At 37.0% G+C, this 16,924-nt stretch overlaps 1 protein-coding gene and 1 long non-coding RNA gene across 2 annotated transcripts in view; one reads left to right on the plus strand and one right to left on the minus strand.

Moving 5' to 3' along the window:
- LOC148755863 (uncharacterized) overlaps window positions 1–16,924 on the plus strand; it is a 115,247-nt gene that overhangs the window by 10,220 nt on the left and 88,103 nt on the right. The window lies entirely within an intron of this gene.
- Window positions 14,264–15,247, minus strand: LOC109445509 (olfactory receptor 5P76-like). Its single transcript, XM_019727933.3, has one exon. The coding sequence runs from the start codon at window positions 15,245–15,247 to the stop codon at window positions 14,264–14,266; it is 984 nt and encodes a 327-aa protein (XP_019583492.2).

Raw genomic sequence — 16,924 nt, forward strand, 5'->3', positions numbered from 1 at the left:
GCCATCTGTAAGTCATCTTTGTAGAAATGTCTGTTCAGGTCCTCTGCCCAGTTTTTAACTGGATTATTTGTGTGTGTTTTTTGGTTTTTGTTTTGTTTTTTGTTTATATTGAGTTGTATGAGTTCCTTACATATTTTGGATACTAACTCCTTTTTGGATATATTATTTGCAAATATCTTCTCACATTCAGTATGCTGTCTGTTTTCATTTTGTTGATTTTAGATTCTCCTATCTCAATCCCTGAAGCCCCACTTTTGAGGAACTGGGCTTATTTTTGGGGTAAGTCTTATTTTGGGGAAACACAGTATTTTTCTTTTTATCTTCTTGTCTTTAACCTTTGTGCATCCTACAGAACAATTTCTAGCCAGTGTTTCTGTCTTTCTCTTGCACCATTGATTGCTTATTATTTTTCTGCCCCTTAACCTTTAACAGTGACTGATGTTAAGATAAAAATTCTATGGAGTGTCTTTGTTACCAAATCCCAATCATTGAGTTTGCATGCTCTGCACAAAAAAATGCGTAGCAGGGATTTTCAGTAAAGAAGGAATTAGTTTATTAGAATTGGCCAGTCCAGATAGAGATGGGCGACCTCATGCTCTGAAAGACCCAACTCCCTGATGGCATGTAGGTTACAGATTATACGGAGCAAAATCACAAGACTCCATGGGTTAGGGGTTCAGGGTCATGCTGGGAGCTGATTGGTCAGAGGTGAGGTAAGGATAATAAATCATTTCTTTAGGTCTTGAAGATGGCTCTGAGGTCTGCTCCATTGCCAAGGGGGTCATCCCACAGTAAGGCTTGGGAGGTGAAACATAATTTAGATTAAGATGTTATCTTTGCTTGCCAGGGGGTTAAACCTTATGACCGTTGTTCAGAACCTGGATGTTTGTCTTCTGCTGCCTGGGGTCAGTGATCATTAAGGTGAGAGACTAAGGTCAGGTCAGTGCAGTGTGCTGAGAGTGAGAAGAGGAAAAATTGTTTTAAAACTAAGTCAAAGAAGAATTATAAGGACCCTCAGTTTTATCTTAATATCATTTTTCTGTCCTCACCTCTAGTAAGACTGAATGTTTAATGAACAATCAAAATAGAAATATAATTTGCCAAGTTAATCTGAAGAATGTGGCTTGATTCTATTCAGTTCCAGACTTCAAGGCAAACCACATAACAAGTACACCTGCTAGAAAATGTCCTGAAAGTTTTGCTGAAAACCCAAAAGTTGATTAGAACTTTATGACTAGAATATGCCATTCTAAAATGAGACAGTAACTTCAAAATCATTTTGATTTCAGGCTAGTCCATCATATTATATTAGGTATCTGGAAAAGAACATCAAAGAGAAATTCTCAAGAACTTAAAAATTGTTGATTTGTATTAGAATTAATGATATTGTATATCTCAAGCTTCGGTTGTTACCATGGGAAGCAGCCTAGCAGAAGTTACAACATGTTGAATTCATTTAGGGGGTCTAGTCATTGTCACAATTATCACCTTCAGAGCTGCTTCATGATGATAAACTGAGGAAAGAAGAATTGCACTGAAAAAAAAGTCAAAGTTCTTTTAGAAGATTTCACTGATCTCCCTAAACTTTTTAAAGTATTGTATTTATTTTAAATGATTTAAATGATTGAATTATTTGAATCATTCAATCAATAGTTTATTAAGCACGCCTCAGTACCAGGGTACCATTAGATCTCAAAAAGTATTTGAAATATGTAGCATCACAAAATCCAGTGGGTTGAAACAAAGCAATTTGATTCATAGTTGCCTATTTGTATGAAGATCCTGATTGGAAAGATGGTGGAGTAGGTAAATGCTGTGGTTGCCTCCTCTCATGACCACATAAAACTACAACTAAACTACTGAACAACAATCATTGAGAATCACCTGAAGTCTAGCTGAACTGAAGTCCTACAACTAAGGACATTCAGAAGAAGCCACCTCAAGACTGGTAGGAAGGGCAGAGATGTGGAATGGGCTGGTCCCACAGCCATGTGTGACCATTAACACATTGCGTACGGATCACGAGAATCTTCACGAGGGATTTAAACCCCGCCGTACGCAACGTGTTAAAAATCAGGAGGGATGTTTTGGCTGTAGAGGTGCCCCCAGAGGAGCCCCACACCAGGCTTCTCAGCCCAGCGTTCCAGTGCTAGGGAGAGAAGTCCCCATAACTTCTGGCTGTGAAAACCACAGATTCTCATTAGATTGTCATTCTCATAGATTGTCATTTATACAGATTCTCATACTAGAATCATTCTTATCACTCTGACTCCCAAACTTGACTTAATTCAGGTGCATTTGCGTCCCTTTCTCAGGCTCTTCCATGAAGAGTTGCTTTAACTTATGCAGGTTCCTTTAAATAAAGTCTAGGTGACATCAGTGCATGAAGATCTTTTTACGGTCATATCTGTTTTAAGGACCTCAGCACCGTTGAAAGAAACTTGCACACACCAGGAGAATGGGCAGTCATACCACAGTGAGCACATTCTTTCTGTGGGGTTATTCCTGTTTCTCAGAACTGCAGAATCTCTTTTTTTGTGATAATTCTCTTCTGTGTTGTGACCATGATAGTTGCTAATGTATCCATAATGGTGGCCATCAAGCTCAGTCACAACCTTCACACCCATACGTACTTTTTCATCTCTGGCCTCTCCTTTTCAGAAACTTATACCACTGTGGCAATCATTTCCTGTATGATAGTGGACTTGCTGTCACACAGCAAGACCATTTTTCTCCTGAGTGAGCCACACAGATGTTTTCTTTCTTTGACTTGGTAGCCAACAACTGCTTCGTCATGGCTGCCACATCTGATGACCAGTACACTGCCATTCACAACCCACTGCGCTATACCATTCTTATGACCCACAAGATCTGCTTTCAGCTCATGATGGCCTTTTGGATGGTTGAATTCCTAGTTTCTCTGTGCATCATCCTCATTGGATTCAAATTGTCTTTCTGTGACTTCAGTACCACCTATCACTTCTTCTGTGATATCTCCCCTGTTGCCTGCCTTGCTTGTGATTACACTTCCCATCGTGAAATGGCTACTTTTGTGCTCTCTGCCTCTGTATTGGTGGGCAGCTATATCTTCATTATTGTTTTCTATGTCTTTATTGTGTCCATAGTTATGAAGATGCCCTCTGCAAAGGGGAGGTATAAGAACTTTTCAACATGTTCCTCTTACCTCCCTGTAAGGTGCATACGAGGTCTGACAGTTAGGTTTGCAAACTTGTTGCAACGATGTTGCTAACCATTTTTGATATCAGAGGGATTATTCATTATGAATTTATACCAACTGGACAAACAGTTAACCAAGTTTACTATTTGGAAGTGCTGAAAAAGCTGTGTGAAAAAGTTGGACGACCTGAACTTTTTACCAACAGTTCATGGCTCTTGCATCACAACAATGCACCAGCTCACATGGCACTGTCTGTGAGGGAGTTTTTAGTTAGTAAACAAGCAGTGGCCGCCTGAGCGGCAGGTTCCACGATCCGCCAGAGGATAAATGCCAGCTGCGGAACAAGGAGTGCAGGCTGTATGACCACAGCTGGCAGTAGGGGAATGTGGCAATTCTACACTGAAGATTCACCTGGCCTCAAAGTTGGCCCTGTTTCAGCATTGGTTATGAGTCTTCTATTCATTGCTTCTGTATTTATGTTGCACATTTGGGGTAAGTACACCTATTTATAGATTTGGCTACATCCAACTATCTATCAACTGAAGAAGAAGGAAGAAAAAACCCAACATATCTTGGACCAAAAGCATAGTGGTTTTCTGTTCATGAGAAAGAAATTTTCTATAAGCTTACTGTTTTCCAGGAAACTTAATGAGAATTGGTTTTAAGGAATCAATGTTTTTCTATGGCTAATAAACTCTTTAATTCATTTAAAAACAAACACATTCAGGACATCAAGAGTAATACGACAACGGCTTTGATGGCCATTCCACAGAGTTCCGAAATTACTTTGAAGGGTGGACTAGGCGCTGGCGTCAGTGCATAGCTTCCCAAGGGGAGTACTTCAAAGGTGACCATAATGATATTCAGCAATAAGGTATATAGCACTTTTTCTAGGAAGAGTTCGCGAACTTAATTGTCCAACTTCATACACTGTGGATTTACTGGCTTTGTTTTTTCAAGGCTTAAGGACATTGAGTCATTCCTTAAAGATAGCTGATGGTTGTAACATATGCAGTGCTGACACCTCTGCTTAATCCCATAATTTAGAGCCTAAGAAACAGAAATGCAGCTAGCCCTAAGGATGTTACTAAACAATGCAAATAGGTTTATCCCTCAACTGATAAATAAAAAACCCTAAACATTTTTTTTAATTTTAGATTGTTTATAATATAAAAATAGACAAAGTGGAGTACTTCCAATAAAAATCATCACTTTGTGTACAGGCAATTAAAATATTAACTAATTACCTGATATATCTTGACATCACCATTTTTCTATACAAAAAAATGCAGTTTTAGAATATTTTTAAACATGGATGTTTGCATGCATGCATGTATGTAATATACAAATATGCTTGCGGTAAATGAATCAAAACATGTTTTGGAACACAATATTTTCATGATAATAGTGGGATGAATCTTTGTAGTTTTAATATCAGTTCTAAAAACTTCTCGACTAGCCCTAAATCTTGATTATTTTCTCCTAAAGATTCATAGTTTATAGTTCTGCATTTTACATTTAAGTTCACAATACATTTTGAGTTAATTCTCATATAAAGTGTGAGGTTTAGAGTTGAGGTAGTTCCCTACTCTATAGATGTCCCTTTTCCCCAACACAATTTTTTGAATGCCTTCCTTGTTTCATTGGATTGCTTTTGAACCTTAAAACAAAAAAACAAAAAATCAGTCTGGCATACTTGTGTAGGTCTCTTTCTGGGTTCTCTAGTTAGCTTCATTGATTTATATGTTTATTCTTCCACCAGTACCACACTGTCCTAATGACTGTAGGTATATGGTAAGCCTTAGTATCAGACAGAATGATTCCACACATTTATTCTTCTCTCTCAAGATGATTTTTTATATCCTAGGACCTTTTTAGTAATGTAAGAGTAATGGCTATTTTTGTGCTCTCTGCCTTTGTATTGGTGGGCAACTATATCTTCATTATTGTTTCCTATGTAATGTAAGCATTTAGTGCTATAATTTTCCCTCCTAGCACTGCTTTACCTGAACCTCACATCATTTGATAGATTGCCTTATTTTCATTGTATTCTGTGTATTTATTAAATAGTGAAGTCCAGGTCTTCTTTTTATCATTTACTTTTCTCAATAGATAATGTCTTTTAACCATTACTTAAAGGTAGATTTGTGGGAAACAAATTATCTTAGCTTTCCTTCATCTGAGATGTTTTTATTTCTTCTTCATTCACAAAGGCTATTTTTGCCAGATGCAGTATTTATATTTGACAATTCTTTGCTTTTAGTACTTGAAAAATATTGTGCCACTTCCTTCTGGCCTTATGGTTTCAGAAAAGAAAATTGTTGTTTTTGATGTTGGTTTTTTCAGTGTATAATGAGGACTTTCTCCCTCAGTGCTTTCAAGATTTCTTTGTTTTTAATTTTTAGAACATTAATTATATGTGTCTTGGTTTGGATTTCTTTGAGGTTTTATCTTGTTTGAAGTTTGCTCAGTTTCCTGAATCTGTAGCTCAGTCTTTCACCAAATATGGGAAGTTTTCAGCTATCATTTCTTTAAATACTTATTCGGTCCTCCTTTCTTTCTTCTCTCCTTTCAGGACTACCAAAATATGAATGTTAGCTCATTCTTTTATAGTTCTACAGATCCACGTAGCTCTATTCTTTTTCTGATTTATATTCTCTTCATTTAGATCAGGTGTTTCTATTCTTCTTTCTTCAAGTTCAATGAGTCTGTCCTGTCTTTTCATTCTACTCTTGAACCTATCCAGCAAGTTGTTTTAGTTTTTAATTTCACTGATTCTTTGTTTCCCCCAAAATAAGACCTAACCAGACCATCAGCTCTAATGCATCTTTTGGAGCAAAAAATAATATAAGACCCGGTATTAATTGTATTATACAAGAACCCATCTTATATTAAAATAAGACGGGGTCTTATATTAATTTTTGCTCCAAAAGATGCATTAGAGCTGATGGTACGGCCAGGTCTTATTTTCAGGGAAACACAGTTGTATTTTTCAAATCTACAACTTTCATTTCGTTATTTGTATAACTTATATTCCTTTACTGAACTTTCCTATTTTTTCATTTTTGTCAAGAAAATTAATGATTGCTTAATGACGTATTTGTTTGATGACTGCTTTAATATACTTGTCAGATGATTTCAACCTTCTATTCATCTTGGTGTTGGCATATGTTATCTTTTCTCATTGAAGTTGTGATTATTTTCATGTGTGGTATGACAAGTGATTTTTTTTGTTGTATCACAGACATTTAGAGTTAGGGTTTCTAGGCGGGAATTCCCGCCCATTTTCAGGAATTTCTTTCGTTTTCCCTTTCCCGAATCCCAAGATATAAACTGTTTTCTGTTCTCCACGATGAATCATATCCACAAAATGACGGCCAATACTACCAACCACCTGGGTTCAAGGAGCCGATTTTCCTGATTTCCCGACCAAGTTTTCTCGGGATTCGGGAACAGAAAAGCGAAAAAAATTCCCGAGAACAGGCGGGAATTCCCACCCAGAAACTCTAGTGATAAATAGGAAAAATGTCTAAGGGATACATTGTGAGCAGTACATTTATTTCCAATTGTGGCTATTACTGGGTTCAAGGAGCTGATTTTCCAGATTTCCTGACCAACTTTTCTTGGGATTCAGGAATGGGAAAGCAAAAAACATCCTGAGAATGGGTGGGAATTCCCACCTAGAAACCCTATTTAGGATATTATATTGTGAGACTCTGGGTCATATTCAGTCTTTTTTAAGGAGGAAGTTCCCCTGTTGAGGTGTCACTGCAACCACCAGATGAGTGTGTATGTTCAGCTTCCTACTGCTGTGAGCACTACTGACACAACTCTGACAAAAATGGAGCCTTGTTGTCGCCTCCCCAGTAACAGTGTGACACTGACTACATGGTACCTTGCCTTCAAGTAAGCTCAGCTTCTTGTTGGGCCCCACTGCTACTAAGGAAGAGGGAAGTGGAGAGCTGGTTCGCAATGCTTTGTTGTAGACTTTAGGTAGAAGCTCAGCTCCCTACTGGCTCACTCACAAGTAGGATTCACGTTGGAGTGAGCAGAGTACCTACCATTAGCCCCACCTCAGTCTCCCTCATTCTCTCACTGCTACCAGATGATAGTGGAGGATCATTTCCCCACTGGCCCCCATTGACACTACCCTGGCAGGGGAATTGAAGGGTGGGTGAGGTGAAGATCAGCTCCTATGTGGCGTCACTAAAACCTGGACGATCTTTCCACTGGTGTTAGTCTAGAGTAGGGCGGGCATTGCCAAAACGTTTTCTGTTTCTGTTCTCTTAAGGCCACCTTTCCTCTAGTTCTTTGGCTAGGAGGAACAGGCTTTTCTTAGAACTTTTTGTCTCTGTCTTTGGTGGTTCTGGGTTGGAGGCTTGTATAGGAACCTGTCGGATCTGTGAAAGCAATAAGGAAACCCAAGGAATCACTGCTATGTTGTTTCTCAAGTCCCTAAGTCCCTAGGAGTCTGCTTTCATCTTCCTCCTTCAGAGTCTTCCTATTCTTATTTATTGTATTATGTCTGGGATATTTTGTTTAATAATAAGAGGGAGGACCCTAGAGGAATGGTGCTACATCATCTACAGTGGAACCAGAGGTGTGTGCCTTAAAATATTAAAAGATATTTATGTACCTTCTTACTTATTTTGTGCTAGGAAATTATTCTGATACAAGTTCTCCTGACCTACCCAGTGTAGAGGCCTTCATACTTACTCTGAACAGTAAGGGTTGACTAGAAGGGAGTATGCCCGAGAGGAGTAAAGTCCTCTAGGGATGAAGTACAGTTCATCTTTGAACAATGCAGGGGTTGGGGTTGCTGAACGCTTGTGCAGTCAAAAATCTCCAAAAACTTAACTATTAATAGTCTACTGTTGATCGGAAGCCTTACTGGTATATTTTGTATGTTATATGTTTTACATACTGCATTCTTATGATAAAGTAAGGCAGAAAAAGAAATATTACTAAGAAAATCATAGGGATTTCTTTCAGTGAATACAGTCAGTGTATTTTTCCTATGATTTTAACAACATTTTCTTTTCACTAGGTTACTTTATGCAGTATGTTATAACTAGAACATACTCATACAAAATATATGTGTTAATCGCCTGTTTATGTGATGTTGTTGAAAGATCAGCTGTATTCTCAAAAAGCCCTTCAGTCTGTGCCTCAACAGAATATATTCTTTAAAAGAAGGCAAAGTATTAAATGATACTTATAATTTGTATTTTTAATTTTTTTTAATTTTTATTAAATTTATTGAGGTAACATTGGTTAGTAAAATTATATATGTTTCAAGTGTACAATTCTATAATACATCTATATATTGCATTGTTCACCACCCAGAGTCAAATTTCCTTCCATCACCATATATTTGATCTCCTTTACCCTCTTCTGCCACCACCTCTTTCCGCTTACCATCTGGTATCCACTAAACTGTTGTCTGTGTCTATGAGTTTCTGTTTCTTTGTTTGTTTTGTTCCTTTGTTGCCTTCAGTTTTATGTCCCACATATGAATAAAGTCATATGGTTCTCAACTTTTTCTATCTGACTTATTTTGCTTAGCATGATAATCTCAAGCTCCATCTATATTGTCGCAAATGGCAGTATTTCATCTTTTCTTATGGCCAAGTAATATTCCATTGTGTATATGTACCAAATCTTCTTTATCCAGTCATCTATTAAAGGACACTTTGGTTATTTCCATGTCTTGGCCACCATGAATAATGCTGCAGTGAACATAGGGGTACATACATGTTTACAGATAAATGTTTTCAGAGTTTTGGGGTAGATATTGAGAAGGGGATTGCTAGGTCATATGGTAATTCTATTCTGAATCTTTTGAGGAACCTTCATACTGTTTTCCAAAGTGGCTATCCCAATTTACATTCTGTTTTTCTCCACAGCCTCTCCAACACTTGTTATTACTTGTCTTGTTGATAGTAGCCATTCTAACAAGTTTGAGGTGGTATCTCATTGTGGTTTTGATATGCATTTCCCTAATAGCTAGTGAATTTGAGCATTTTTTTCATATATCTGTTGGCCATTTGTTTCTTCTTTTGGGGGAAGTGTCTGTTCAGGTACTCTGCCCCTGTTTTCCATTGGTTTGTTTTTTTGTTGTAGAGCTCTTGAGTTATTTATGTATTTTGGATGTTAACCCCTTATTGGAGGTGTTTTTTGCAAATATCTTCTCTGATTCCGTTGGTTGCCTTTTTGTTGTGTTGATGGTTTCTTTTGCTGTGCAGAACTTTTCAGTTTGATATAGCCCCATTCATTTATTTTTACTTTTACTTCCCTTGCCTTTGAGGTCAAATTCATAAAATCCTCCCTGAACCCAAGGTCCATATGTTTAGTACCTATGCTTTCTTCTATGCAATTTATTGTGTCAGGTCTTATGTTTAGGTCTTTGATCCATTTTGAGTTAATTTTGGTATGGTGACAGATAGCACTCTGTTTTCATTCTTTTGGCTTTCCAATCTTCCCTGTACCATTTATTGAAGAGGCTTTCTTTTCTCCATTGTATGTTTTTGGCTCCTTTGTCGAAAATTATCTGACCATATACATCATATATACCGTGTTTCCCTGAAAATAAGACCTAGATGAACAATCAGCTCTAATGCATCTTTTGGAACAAAAAATAATATAAGATCCGGTCTTATTTTACTATAATGTAAGACCAGGTATAATATAATATAATGTAAGATAAGATAAGATAAATAATATCCGGCTTTATTTTACTATTTTTTATTTTATTATATTATATAAGAGCAGGTATTATATTAATTTTTGCTCTAAAAGATGCATTAGAGTTGATTGTCCGGCTAGGTCTTATTTTCATGGAAACACGGTAAGCAGGCTTATTCCTGGGTTCTCGATTCTGTTCCATTGGTCTGTGTGTCTGTTTTTCTGCCAGTGCCATACTGTTTTGATTATTGTTGCTTTGTAGTGTAAATTGAAGTCAGGGAGTGTGATACCTCCAGCTGTATTCTTTTTTCTTAGGATTGCTTTGGCTATTCTGGATCTTTTGTGATTCTATACAAATTTGATGATTTTTTTGTTCTATTTCTTTTAAAAATGCCATTGGGATTTTGATGGGGCTTGCCATTAAATCTGTGTGTTGCTTTAGGTAATATGGCCATTTTAACTATGTTGATTCTTCCAATCCATGAACACAGAATATCTTTTCCATTTCTTGAGTCGTCTTCAGTTACTTTTAATTATGTCTTATAGTTTTCAGTGTATAGAACCTTCACATCCTTCAAGTTTATTCCTAGGTATTTTATTATTTTTGTTGCAATTACAAAAGGAATTGTTTTTTTCATTTCTTTTTTTTTTTTTTTTTTTTTGAAATTTCATTGTTAATATATAGGAATGCAATGGGTTTTTATATATTGATTTTGTATCCTGCAATTTTACTGTATTTGTTTATTGTTTCTAATAGTTTTTTGGTGTAGTCTCTATGGTTTTTGATATAAAGAATCATGTCATCTACAAAAAATGACAATTTAACTTCTTCATTCCCAGTTTGGATGCCTTTTATTTCTTTTTTTTGCCTGATTGCTCTGGCTAGGAGTTCCAATACTATGTTGAATTACAGTGGTGAGAGGGTGCATTTCTGTCTTGTTCCTGACCATAGAGGAAAAGCTTCCAGTTTCTCACCATTAAATCTGATATTAGCTGAGGGCTTGTTGTATATGGCCTTTATTATGTTGAGGTACTTTCCTTCCAAACTCATTTATTAAGTATTTCAGTCATAAATGGATGTTGTATCTTGTCAAATGATATTTGTAATTTTTAGATCTTGCTTAACCTTTATATGTCTCAGTTACATCTTCTGTAATATACACATTGGGGGAAAAACACTTCATAAGGTTATTAGGATTAATGGGGTTAATACTTGTAAATCTCTGAGAGCAGTAGCAAACATTCTCATGTTGTTAGCTCCTATTGCAGTAGTCTTACTGCTGCTACTACTATAAGTAACATTTGATTACTGTGAGTTAGATCTTCGAACTCTCCAACCATACAGATATATAAGAAATACATTTTTTAGAAGAGGGTTATTACAAAACATTTAACAAGTAGGCTGCAATTCTAGTTGCCAGTCTGAGTTCATCAGTATAAGCACAAAGGTATAATTGAGGTGAGCATGAGTTTGTGTAATGGCTTGTCACAGTTGTAGCAAGATCTGACACAAACATTCAATCACTTAAATCAGGATGAAGCATTCTACAAATCAGTGGCCAGGGTTCAAAGCCAGCAGAGTCAGTGGTTCATGCCAGAGCAAAAGCTTCATTCAACCACCTATTTATTCATTAATTAGTTCTTTCATTCATTTTAACTAAGCATTTATGCTTGCTATGTTCTTGGAACTATATAAACATAGATGCATGGGGGGAAAAGAAACATTGTAGCTGTCTATATGAAGCTTCCAACATTGTGGAGAAAACAAATGTTGAATCTTTACAACTGTGCTTAGTATTCTGGAGATAACCCACAGGGTTCTACAGACAGGTAACAAGTGTACTTAATTTGGTCTGTAGTCTCAAGAAGACTTTCCAAAGGATCAAAAACAGCATTCAGATTGGTACCTATAGCATAATCCAGTGTTACCCAGGTGAGGAGAGAAATGCATTTCAGGAAGAGCTGCCACATATGAGAGTTCCCCAGTGTGGTAAAGATTATGGACACGTTTGAGGATTTAAGAGAAGACCAAATGACTGATTCCTAGAATTTGTGTGTTTGGGGACTGAAGGAAGACTGCAAAGAGATAGAAAACAGGGCCATATTCAGGACTTTAAAGTCATGTTAAAAATTGTTGCCTTGGGGCTGGCCCGGTGGCTCAGGCGGTTAGAGCTCTGTGCTCCTAACTCCGAGGGCTGCTGGTTTGATTCCCACATGGGCCAGTGGGCTCTCAACCACAAGGTTGCCAGTTCAATTCCTCAAGTCCCGCAAGGGATGGTGGGCAGTGCCCCCTGCAACTAAAATTGAACACGGCACCTTGAGCTGCCGCTGAGCTCCCGAATGGCTCAGTTGGTTGGAGTGCATCCTCTCAACCACAAGGTTGCCGGTTCAACTCCCGCAACCGATGGTGGGCTGCGCCCCTTGCAACTAGCAACGGCAACTGGACCTGGAGCTGAGATGCGCCCTCCACAACTAAGACTGAAAGGACAACAACTTGAAGCTGAATGGCATCCTCCACAACTAAGATTAAAAGGACAACAAGTTGACTTGGAAAAAGGTCCTGAAAGTACACACTGTTCCCCAATAAAGTCCTGTTCCCCTTCTCCAATAAAATCTTTAAAAAAAAAAAAAATTTTGCCTTTGTTCTAAGATCTTCGGGGGATATTAATGAAGGAGCTAATCTATTTAGATTTATGACCGTGGTTGGTATATGGAGAATGAATGAAAGTGTGAGAAAGGGAAGAGGACAGCTAGTTAGGATTGTGTTAGTCAGGATTCTCCAGAGAAACAGAACCAATAGGAGATACATACATGTGTGTGTGTGTGTGTGGGGGGGGGGGAGAGAGAGAGAGAGAGAGAGAGAGAGAGAGAGAGAGAGAGAGAGAGAGAGAGAGAGAGAGAGAAATGTGGGGAGAATGGGAATGAGAAAGAATTATTTGAAGGAATTGGCTCACGCAATGTGGGAGTTGGCAATTCCAAAATCTAAGGCAGTCAGAGGGATAATTCCAGTAAGAGCTGATGTTGCAGTGTTAAATTCCAAGGCAACCTGGAAACAAAATCCCTCTTTTTCAGGAAACCTCAGTTTTTTTTCTTAAGGTTTTCAGCTGATTGGATGAGGGCCACCCGCATTATGGAGCATAATCTGCTTTACTCAAAATCTACTGATTTAAATGTTAGTCACACCTAAAACATACCTTTACAGTAAAGGCTAGCCTGATGTTTGACAAAAAAACTGGTCATCAATAGCCTAGTCAACTTGACACATAAAATTAGCTATCACATGAGTACTATTGTAAAATAAGTGTATATGGTGGTGGCTTGAAAAAGAAGTGCTGACAATGAAAATGAAGAGAAGTAGGACATAAATACTGGACTCAAAATGTATAAGACTTTCTGTAGAATGTAAGTGTGTGGAAGAAAAAAATTACTCAAGGATTCAGAATCAATAAATTGAGTGACTAATTGGTGCCTCTTACGGAATACAGAACATTGGAGAGGAGCAGTTTAGGGTGGAAGGAGATAATTTCTTCAGTTTTAGACAATTTGTGCTTGAAATTCAATAGACTAAAATGATTTTGTCTAAAACACTAAGTAGAGGACAGGGAAAGAGAAATAAATATGTTAGTTGTCAGTACTAGAGGTGCGTTAAGCTTCACAGGAAACAGTCCAGTTCCCTCAAATCTCCTTAACAGGAATGAGTCTGACCATAAACAAGTCACTTCAACCATTTGTTCACTCGCTCCCTACGGAGTTGAGGAACCCAGCTCATTCCCATAGAAAAGTCATCATTTTGACCTGACAGAAGAATTTGCAGGTTAGTTCAGGGCATTCCATCCTATTCTTTTATAGGATTCCATATAACTAGGCTGGAGCCAGAGATCAGGAACACAGGTCAGAATTTATGGGTCCACATAACCCAACCCCAGCAGATAACTTTCCTACAAGAAGAATGTGTCCAGTCATTTTACTGTGTGGTTCTACTTAGTCGTTTCCTCCAGTAATGTACTGTCATAATTATCACGCTCATTTTAGAATAAACTGCTGTTGAAAATGCAATTTCAAAGGTTTGGAGGTATAATAACCTTAATTTATGGCAGAGAATAACTTTTGAAAAAAATGAATAAAATATTAAGTGGATTTTGAGCAGATTAAGTTTTTTTTTCATGTTAACTAATTTGTGTTTCTAGTTATAAATTAAGTTAATTGTTATTCACAATAATTCATCATAGGCCTTGGATTTACAATTTGATATGAGAAAATCTACCACCTACTTTCACTGAAAAACTCCACAGAGACCAATGACATATGGACGAATATATTTAGACCACACACAGACACGCAATTTCCTATTATTATATTTGTGCCGTATTATATCAAATCATACAAAAATATCAAGCTTCACTAAGAAAATATTCTGTGAACCTCTCTCTTCAGAGCCCCCTTAATCTCATTGTTCCTGAGGCTGTAGATGACAGGGTTCAACATGGGGATGACCACATTGTAGAACACAGATGCCACCTTCTTCTGGTCACTTGAGAAGGTGGACTTGGGCATCACATAAGCGAACGTGACAGTCCCAAAATACAGAGTGATCGCTGTGAGGTGGGCTGTGCAGGTGGAGAAGGCCTTGTAGTGCCCCTCGGTGGAGCTCATCTTCAGGATGGTGATAAGGATGTAGATGTAGGAGACAACTATGGCAAACACTGTGAACACAATGATGGAGCCAGCAGCAAATGAGGGGACAACTGTGGGGATACTGCTCCCAGAACAGGAGATTTCAACTAAAGGAGCAAAATCACAGAAAAAATGATTGACTCCATTCGGTCCACAGAAGAATAATAAATGGAAGGAAATAGTAAAGGAACAAGAATTGAAACAACCACCTATGTAAGCCACTATGAGCAATTGAATACAAACTTGTGTGGACATTTTAGTTGAATAAAGCAGTGGGTTGCAGATTGCCACAAAGCGATCATATGCCATGATAGCCAGAAGGAAGCACTCAATTGCCCCAAAGAAAGCAGTTGAACCAACCTGCATGCCACATCCATGATAGGAGAGTGAATTTCTCTCCACCAGGAAATTTACAATCATATTGGGTGTGACACAAGTTGAAAGGCATATGTCCACAAAAGCCAAGTGGCTCAGAAAAAAATACATGGGACTATGAAGCTGAGAAGAGATGCTGATAAGAATTATTGTGAAGAAATTGCCAAATACGGTCACCAGATAGATACACAGGATGATTATAAAGAGTATGACACGAAGGATTGGGTCATCAGTTAAGCCCAGTAAAATGAACCCTGTCACTATAGTATGGTTCCCATCTCCTGGGGAATCCATGAGATAACGTAGCTGCTGCCAAAGGAACCTGTGATGAAACATTACATTAAAGAAGTTATAAATTTGATGGTTTTAATTTCATTAATATACATAGAGATTATTATAAACAAATTATTCAAGCTAAGTTTGGAATTCTTTTTTACTGTGGAGCCCAGAGTTTATATGTATGTGTAACGAGTCTTCCATATTTTAAAAATTATTTCAGCCCAAATACTACATACAGAATCTTCTTCAAATAATGTAGATCATTTTTCTATTTATATTATGTATTTATAAAACATACTTAAAGTGGCTTTTAATCTGAGGATTAAAAGCATAAGACTTATGAGAATAGCAAAAAGGAATGGTTAGTATAACCAAAACGGTAAACATTTATATAAATACAGGATTATGTAATGGAAACTTGAACAATAGCTAACATTTATGGAAAGTTGACTAAATGGCAGGCAGAAGGTTAGGAATTTTAGATATTTAGTTCAATATTAATTTTCATGAAATAATATTAAGAACTTTTATTTATAGATGAAGAAACTTATTTTAACAATGTTAAGTATATACCTAAGTTTACATAACAAGTGGTGGAACCTAGTTGTGAATCTCAGTTTGCATTCAGTCCATTCCTTTGGTAACTGTGCTATAAATGAAATTAAATAATACTCATGATGAAGTCAAGTCTCTTAGAAATGGGTGGATAACAAATTATCCTTTCTACTTTCTACTGTCTGATAGCTAATCTACAAAAGGGGTGCTTAGTTAATCAGAAAATTTACAATTTCTATCAGTAAAATGACTGTTTTTAAAGGAGAATTAGAATTTTTTGATAGGAAAAAGAAATAGAAAGGAATTCTTATATTCGGGTTATGAATGAAGTTGCCAACTGTTTATTTATGTATGTTTAGCGTTTACAATTAAAATAGTTTTATCAAGTAGTTTGAAATAGCTATCTCATTACTATGCAAAACAGATTTTTAATATCTAGGACAATATTAAAATATATTCAGACAGATCATTTTTAATGTAACAATGCTTTATAATTGTAGTATTATAGAATGAAATAATTTTAATTTCAACATACCATACAGCTGAATAAAGTTACAACCTAGAATGTTCAGAAGTTTACCCAGGTTCATGCTGTTCGTGCCAGGTTGAGCCTCATTTCCAAGTTTTCTTGCTGTATATTCTTGACTTTCTCAGAAGTGCCTGGTTGCCTGTAAGCTAAAGCATTCAGAACAATGAACAAAGGAAAATGTCCACAGAATATTTACAAACAGTCCCCAAAGCATCTCAAAGCTAGTGAATTTATTAGCATTATGGATGAGTGCCAAGTTGATATAGCATGAAAGGCTATGTGAGTTTCTGGTCTTATGGGGAATCCTGGTGCTTTGAATTATGCCTGTTTATCCCACTAAATAGACTACATAAACTTAGGTTAATTTAGCTAAGGTTACTTGCTAGATGACTGTTGGATTACATCCACCCTGTTTCTCCACCATGGCTTGTGAGTACAATACGTTAGAGAATAAAATGTTTCTCAAATGGTAAATGGAAATCATTACATCAGATTACTCCCAAAAGCCACAATCTTACCTCCTGAAATAAGAATTCATTTATCTTACAGCAATAAATTGAAAGTCACCGTTGTTATACAGTAGCCATGTTTTTATCATTGTTTGCCTTTGGGGATAAATCTCTGAAGATTCTACAGATTCATATGTGAAT

The sequence above is a fragment of the Rhinolophus sinicus genome, chromosome 14 (genome assembly GCF_057876585.1).
Source record: "Rhinolophus sinicus isolate RSI-liver-muscle chromosome 14, RSI-T2T, whole genome shotgun sequence".
Classification (NCBI taxonomy): domain Eukaryota; kingdom Metazoa; phylum Chordata; class Mammalia; order Chiroptera; family Rhinolophidae; genus Rhinolophus; species Rhinolophus sinicus.